The sequence below is a fragment of the Python bivittatus genome, unplaced genomic scaffold, assembly GCF_059951505.1.
Source record: "Python bivittatus isolate LINGU-HERP-01145 unplaced genomic scaffold, Pbiv_v1 ctg000850_np1212, whole genome shotgun sequence".
NCBI lineage: Eukaryota > Metazoa > Chordata > Lepidosauria > Squamata > Pythonidae > Python > Python bivittatus.
Genome location: NW_028277112.1, coordinates 11,739,156 through 11,747,705, shown reverse-complemented (window position 1 = coordinate 11,747,705; position 8,550 = coordinate 11,739,156). Strand labels below are relative to the sequence as shown.

The following is an 8,550-nucleotide window of genomic DNA, read 5'->3' as shown; positions in this document are numbered from 1 at the left end:
GCTTGGTAACTATCATTCCATCTGATAGAAACAATGCATGGTTTAACTCTGCATTGTGCCAAAATACACTTCTTTTTGTCTGTCCTTAATCTTCCACAATTCAGATTCACTAGATGATCCCGTCTTGTAGAAAGATAAAAGGTTCATTTTTCCTCCCTGTGCACAATTATATATACACGCCACATCCTCTTATAATTTTTCGAAGTTTAAAAAACTGTACCACATAATTTTTTTCTGATAGGGGAGATGCTTTAGCCCCTATATCATTTTGGTTACTCTTTTCTGCATTTTCTCCAGCTTTGTTGTTTCATTTTTCTGATGCGAAGACCAAAATTCCTCACAGTATTTCCTGTGTAGTAACAAATGTACACACACCAGATTGCTATATACCAGTGTTTCCAAACTTGTCAGCTTTAAGATGCGTGGACTTCAATTCCCAGAATTCCCCAGCCAGCATCAATAGCCTCTCTGCTGAATTTATCAAAGAATTATGAAGAAGAAGAAAAAGAGAGAAACCAGGATGAGCGACATACTTCAAACAAGAAAACTCTCTACCACCAGCCAAGAAAATGGCGCCAAAGAAGTAGACGGGCTACTGCAAAATCGCGCGAGAGTAGCATGCCGCCATTTTGGAAAATGCCATCGCGGGATTTCGAGTTCTCACGAGGAAAACGAGCCGAGAGGCTGCCATCTTGTCGACGCGCGGCCGCTTTCGCTCTGGGAAACAGCTGTAGTTCGCTTAGCTCCTTTGCTGAGCTGAGTGGCATCCGCGGAGGACGCCGATCCGGCGTGGAAAGCGCGCCGTCCGCAAATGGCCGCTCCCGGGTAGATTGGTAAATAATCTGACTTGCCGGTCTGGAATACAGAGGAGGGCGGTTGTTTTAAAAAAAATGTCTGGAGTCGGGCGGGGGGGGGGTCAGATACCGAGAGTGAGAGATATTGCGGAGGATCAGTGAACAGGCTCTTGGTGAGCTGCCACAGACCCCAGCGCATTTTTCCATAACAAACTCGCCCTTCTCTCTCTCTCTCTCTCTCTCTCTCTCTCCCTCCCTCTCGAGTCATATTTTCCTGTTCCAGTTTCCCGGCTTTTGATGCGTGGCATCTGGACGTTGTACCTTTTCCTCCTGTTGCTAGGATGGGAAATGCTTCAGTTACTGAATTTTCTGTTAAACTCAGAGGAGTCCTGCAAGATCATTAGCTTGGAGTTTTCATTTGTCTTTTACTTAGTGGGGCTCTCAAATAACTTTGGCAGTGGTGGGACCTGAAGATTTCCTTGGTCCGAGCCCTCCCTCCTGCCGGCGTGTACGTTCTTGAGACCTCAGAAGCCTGTGGGAGGCTCTAGAGACGTCGAAAACTACTTGCCAGATGTAAATACTGAATGTGACAAAAGAGACTGGAGAATCATCATATCAGCTACATTTAATTTTAATTAAGGTTACATTAATAATAAGTGTAAATGAAATTCACCTTCAGTGTTTGCAGTTCAATTTGGAGAGCCGTCCCTGGCATAGCCCTCAGAGGCCAGATGTGGACCTTGGTCCAGAAGATATGTACAAATGCCCTGCTTCCTGTATTTAATATCAGGACCTTAAGGCACTTTGGAGGATTGTTTATCCATAGTAGATATCTGTTGATGTCTAATTCGGGGGGGGGGGGGTCCGAATGTATATATTGAGATTATTTTGATCAGAGCTTGTTACAAACAAGGGTGTTAATGATGTCTGTCTAATCCTGCATTATTTTGAAGTCTGACTTCTCAAACATAGAAAATATCCTAGTACTCTGCTTTTATCATATTGCCAGATGGGTCCTAATTTACTCTGTACATATTGGTCCTAATAGCTGCCCTCTTTCTTCCTTCTGCTATAGCTCCAAAGCATTGTACTGTATAGAAATAATGTTGTCTCTCTTACCAATTTATTTCTATTGACTTTTTAAAAAATATTAACCTGGAGAATCTGTGTTCGCTGAATTGTTACCTAGAGGAATAAGTGTGTCAGTAAGGAGCTAAATGAAATAATGTATATAAATCAGGATGAAAATTTGTGACTATATGCCCCCCTTTTATTCTCTTTTCATTACTAGATTTCTCCTAGTAGAATGACAGGAAAAAGCCAGACTTTAAGTTTCCAACTCCCAGCTGTTGTGCAGCCTACAGTGGATAGCCACGTATATCCATTTGGGAATGGTATTAGTTCTGACAGTGATGTTCTGGAGGATGAAGTCGAGGTATATGAACTGCGACCTCGGGGAAGGGAAAAAACCAGAAGAAGTACTTCACGAGAAAGAATGGATGATATTGTATTTATAACTAAAGATATACAAGAAGGAGATACACTAAATGCATTAGCTCTTCAGTATTGTTGTTCAGTAAGTTTATCTTTTTCAAGTTACATATAATTACATTGTATGGTAGGGACATATAAATGTAGAACATTTTTAAATAGAATTGTACAATAAAAACTATTTGAAGGGTTACTTGTTAGATTTGGGACTGTACAAATATATAGTATATGTTTGTCAGGTAGAAGCATGCGGTATTTCAAAATTAATTTTTAACTTTGGTAATTGTTAAAATTGGAATATTTTTCTTCTCTAACAAATAATATTTTATGAAAGTATTGTAGAAAATTCCAGAATTTAGAGGATTGTATAGGATATAACTCTTTATTCTAATGCAGACAAAGCCAACTTTCCTCCAGTTGGTGGTCACATTTTATTTGTTGGACTGGAATGGGGCTGTGGCAGTGATCTGATGATGCCACCTGAGGTGACAGATAGAATTAAAGGCGGGGGGGTGTACTCAAAATAGTTGTATTAAACTTAAAATCTTAGCACAACCTAGTTAGACTTAATTTGCCCTCCCCCTAAAATACTACGAAAATTGCTGCTAAGACACTTTTTTGACATACAAGTAAAACTATAAAGTTGGTTCTTTTATTAGCTTTTTAAAATACATGGGATACATCCTCTTTTTTTTAATAAATAGTAGGAAACATTATTACAACAGTATAACTACTTTAAATCAGTTGGCTAGATGGTAATAGAATGGGGCTGTATGCTCTTAAAAGATTGTTAAATACAGCTAGAATAATTTTTAGTCCTGTGCATAGTTTCAGAATCACAGGAAAAAGAGTGCTTTAGAGTGCATGAAGGTGTAGAGATAGCATCTATCTCATGTTCTTAAGCCCAGTGCATCTTTTCCTGAACCATGCAATAGCTGTGGAAGACAACCATGCATTCCCAAGAAAAAGCATGGCTGCATTAAGGAATTGCAAAGAAGAGCTCTGTTCATGCTCCAAAGCATTCCAAATACAGGCTTAATAATTTCTTGGAACCTTGTTCTTGCAAGTTCTCAAATGTTTTTCTGAGTGGTAATCAGTTTACATATATAAAATTGTACAAAAAATGAGTTAACCAGAATTTTTACATAAAATATTGTGTTATTTTAATTTTAAACTATAAAAAAATTGAGTGGAAGATATCTAGGATCAAATAATTTTACTGCAGGCTATAGATAAATGCTAACTTGTGCAAAAATTTAAGACCACATTCAAATAGGTTTGTTATGTTTACTTTAGTAAATGCATTTAGACTGGATACATATGGAATACTACATCTGTTTAGTGCCTTAAAACAATGACTTGGACTACCATTGTACCAAGCCATAATTTGTTTAATCATGAATGATTAAATAAATCACAATTGTTTAGGCATGCCTAGGCAATTTTTTTTAATACAATCATTAATGGTTAAGCAAACTATGGCCTAGTCATAAACCTTGATTTACAACCGATAATAGTTGGGTTCATGTTGCATTCTGAGCCATAATCAAATGAACAACAGTATACATGTTAGGAATCAGTCCCGCACAAACGGCCACATCCTGATTGTTTTAGAAGATGCATCTCCCACAATTGTGAAGTGACTTGAATTACTGATTCATCCCTTTTGTTCTCCCTGCCTTTTTTTAGAAAAGTAGCAGCTTCAAAATAGTTGCTAGCTAAGGAAAAGGAGTACTAGTTGTTCTTGGTAACCTCAACTCTTTCTGCCACCTGCGTTCCTATTCTTCATATAGCACAATGTCTATTTTTCAGATAGTGAAATATCTTTGTTCTTTTTCTGATAAATACTAGCAAATAACCTAGCTGACACTAGAGCTATGACACAACTCTTTTCATCAGATAAGAGGTCATTCTAACTTCATTTATGTGATTCACATGGATACTCACTGGTTAAGCAAAAATCAGTGAACCAGCACTTTTGGTCTCTCCAGAAGAATTCATTCTTCTAGAATTCCAAAGATTCTTTTGTAGAATGAAAGCTAGCCATGTGAACAGCAGTAATATGCAGTTACAGTATTTGGCAGGGTTTGCATATTGATCTAAGCTGTGGTGTGGTTTCTTTAGTTTTGATTTAGCATGTTGTATATACTCAAGCAAGATTTATAAGCCATAATTTAGTTTGATGTTGAAAGCAGGCCTTTGTATCAATATTGACAGAGCCAATATTGACAGAGCCAGGTGGTTTTTTAAAATGAGTTGAAAGTAACAGTTAATTTTCAACTTTTTGAGTTAACTTTTTTAAATTAAGCTAATTCTTTTTATTGTAACTTACATTTCAGGTAGCAGATATCAAACGGGTGAACAATCTTATCACAGATCAGGACTTCTTTGCATTAAGAACTATTAAAATTCCAGTAAAAAAGTTCAGCCTTCTGACGGAGACACACTGTTTTCCAAAAAATAGACAGAATTCAAGATCTGCCTCTTCTTCATATTCTGCAGAATTCTCAGATGCATCACTAGCACCTGAGTTGTTCCCCTCCACTGAAACAGCTGGTAACTTTTTGAAAGAAGTGGACCGTGATATAGAACAAATAGTGAAGTGTAATGCTACCAAAAGAGAGAATCTTAATGAAGTTGTTTCTGCCTTATCAACCCAGCAGTTAAACTTTGAACCAGATGGTAAATCTATCAGACAAAAAGATCCTTATTATGGTGCAGACTGGGGAATTGGATGGTGGACAGCAGTGGTAATAATGGTGGTAGTAGGCATTATAACACCTGTTTTTTATCTTTTATACTATGAAGTTTTGGTCAAAGTGGATGTTAGTCATCATTCTACAGTGGAATATTCACTAGTTGCACCATCTCAGTCAAAGCCATTAAAAATGGGATAAAACAGCATATTTCATGAGGATTAGGTTTTCGTTTTACATGCTAAATGTCTGAGCATCCTTTCCATGTATTCTGCAAACAAGCATGAACGTGTTCTGGGTGGAACTGTAAAGTGGCTATCTCCGATGGTAATATACTGTGTCTGTGGAAAAGTTGTCAAAATCAATATATTGAAAAATTAAACAGAGTTTATCTGGATCTGCAAAAATGACGCTGAAAGTTGCCGGCCAGAAATGGTCGACGCTTCAGTGGTTCGAGTCCAGCCTTCGCGTTAACAGGGTGAGCTCCTGTTTCCTCCCCAGTTCCTGTCAACCCAACAGTTCGAAAACTCACGTGAATAGATAAATGGGTACTCTCACTCCGGTGGGAGGAAAAATGCTGGTGGCGCCTTGCAAAAAGGAGTTGGGAGCAGTTGCCAGTAAGCGTGAAAAACCGTGCACGCCCGAAAAGGGCGCGAAGCAACAGAAACCCCGCCTCCTGTGCTCGCTAGCTGGGCTCTGCTCTAGGAAGGAGGCACTGGCAAACCACTTCCGAAACACCTTGCCTTGAAAACTGCAAGGACTTGTCCAGGCAGTCACTGCAGAGTCGGTAACGACTGAGCGCAGATTAAAAAAAAAAAAACTAAAAAAAAAAACTGCGATACTGTCACTGAAGTTAATAGGACTGAAACCAATTAAGCACAAGTACCTCTACGTAAACTTCATATTTGCTTTCTTTAAAAATGTTTAGTCTGGGTATAATAATATGAAGGTCCTATGTATATCAAGCAACAATACCTTCTGGCGCAGTAATACTGGAATTAGAGATTGTTTGGTTTATTAGATTTGCTGAACAAGTACACTACTTGGTATTGCTGAACAGGATACTCAGTTTGAATTATCTGAAGAGCACTATGTAATGAAAAGGAGTCAATGATTCATAGGACTGCATTGTTCTAACTGCAATGGCTTTCAGAGAGGGGAAACTTTTAAACAGAAGGTGAAGGGAGCTCATTCCATATTCTTTTAACTTCTTTGTTCTCAAAGTGCTCACTGCATCATATTGTTATTGCATATTTTCAAATGCAGAAAAGCTGTATACACAAGGAGTTTGCACAATTTCCCTCTTTTAGAAAATGCATTAAAATTATAGTTAAAAAGTACTAGCTGCTGGCAGGAAACGAGGAAGGGTAATCTGATGTCAGATTTCTTCCAAGATCATAGCAATGACCTTGTGGAGGAGATTAAACAACCCTATGCCCCTTAACAAAAGCCACAACTTTGCAGCAATGTATCACCTGTACAGTTGAGCTGAATATTGCTAAACTGTTAAGTGCTTGGGCATTGATTTAGTATGCTATGTTAATAACCATTGGGGTGTTTAAGATAGGCTTTTTGGCTTGGCCTGTTACATTGATAAAAAAAAGTGGAAAACCATGGTTCAGTAGCTATGGTTTAGTACACTGTATGAAGCTAATCTATACATGGATAAGAGGGAGAGGATGAAAGCCACACAGGTATATACATAAATTCCTTCCACTAATGAAAGGTCGTACTAGTGGTGGCTCATTTCCTTCCTGAATCCTCTAATTTGAAACGTTTCAGTTGCCTTTGCACCCATCCAAAGCCTTTTGCATTAGCTAATCTTATTTTAAAAAGCAAGCTTATTGTCTCCTTAAGGCATTATTGGACGTGTACTATAATGCATGCTTAAGAGAGGGAAAAGGTCAGTCTTTTCATTGTAGCATATGACTAGTTGCAAGAAAAGAAATCCAAGTGAAATAAAGGTCCTGGAGCAGCACCACTGATATTACTTCTGAAATTTAAAGACATGTTCTACAATTGGCACATTAATGGGTTAGAAGGCCAAGTATGGCTGACTGATAGAACTCTAAAACAAGGAAAATCATAGGCCATGCAAGACTTATTTTGAAGATCTCTGTTCCATAAAACTTACAGGGCAGTGTATAATAATATTTTTCAACCACCTACACTTTTTGAGCTACCAGAAGTTGTGTAGTTGATGTACCTCAGCTACGCTAGACTTTTTCTAGTAACTTGAATTAAGGCATTTGAAAATCAAATATAAAAAGCATCAAAGAGGTTCCAATGTAAATGTAGGTTATATACCAAAAATGGTCTTGGGCTTTATCATAGCTCAGAAGTTGTGCCTTATTTCTACAACTGAAAAATTTAAATCCATAGTGTTTCATGAATAAGTAGTATGCTCATGGAATTGAAGGTTTCTTCATAAAAATTATGTGAACAAGTGCATTTTGAAACTAAGATTAAGAATGTGTAAACCTTGTACAGTGTTGTTATATGTTTTTATCTTTCCCAAAGTACATTTTCATCATGTGAAGGACTAGAAAGACTATGAAAAGGTAACCTGAAGTTACAGGAAAAACTGAGGGTACTAGGTTAAAAAATTCCACTAAAACAAAAATATTTAGTGTCAGAATATCAGATTTATAAATACAATACATAACTGAACCATATGAAATAATTTTAGTTGTCATTTCTGAGAAGAAATTTTCACAAAATGAGATTTGTGTAAGTTTCAGAATTTATCAAGATGCCTTTGGCAGAGTATTATTTCAAAAAGAACAATATAAATAAATATATATTTCTAATTCTGTTTAGAGTGATGAATCAATCATATGAATTGTAGAATGCATATGTTTAGTACTGAATTGCTGTATCATACATTTATTCCATACAATCTAAAGAAAGCTTGTGAAGGACCAAGGTCCTATAAACTCTTCTAAAGAAAAAGAAATGTACTAAAATCAAGCAGTTCAGATAGAAGTCTACACAGAGATATCCCATTGTTATATCACACTGAATTATCCAAAAGAGGATTGAGTTATTCTAAATGCCTAGAATTATTACAGAGGGTTACAAAGTTTTGTGATTCTCTAGAATATATAACCCATCATATATATTCTTCAAGAATATTTTGTTTGTAAAATACATCCTAGGATTTATCCAAGGTATACTCATATTCAAAGCTGGCATGCCTATTTCATGCAGTTTTATTGGGAGAGGGAAAATTTCAACCAATCTTAATTCTTTAATTATCTAGCTGAGAGGTGAAACTCATTATGTGCATTTGTCTGGTGATCTTATCCTTTGCTGCAGATTTTTTGTTTTTTAAATTATCTTTTAAATACTTACAAAGGTCTGTTCCAAAGACTCTAAAAACAGTGTGTAAAGTCATGAAATGTAAGAATTGGAGTGGATCTTGGAATTCATCTGGTATGACTCCTACCTCAGTGCAGAAATCCACTATTACAATCTTTAGTAAAATAAGCATGTTCTGGGCTTCTCTGGTTCAGAACCACTATGTAAAAGTAAGAGGAGGCTTAAGACTTTATACCCTTTGAACCCAG

The 8,550-nt window shown here is 37.0% G+C and overlaps 1 protein-coding gene across 1 annotated transcript; it reads left to right on the top strand.

Moving 5' to 3' along the window:
* The first annotated feature begins 675 nt into the window (after positions 1–675).
* Positions 676–7,791, top strand: LYSMD3 (LysM domain containing 3). Its single transcript, XM_007438145.3, is given in 4 exon segments — positions 676–833; positions 2,086–2,370; positions 4,625–5,168; positions 5,171–7,791. Coding segments are annotated over 3 exon segments (843 nt in total). The 5' UTR covers positions 676–833; positions 2,086–2,100; the 3' UTR covers positions 5,200–7,791.
* The last annotated feature ends 759 nt before the right edge of the window (positions 7,792–8,550 follow it).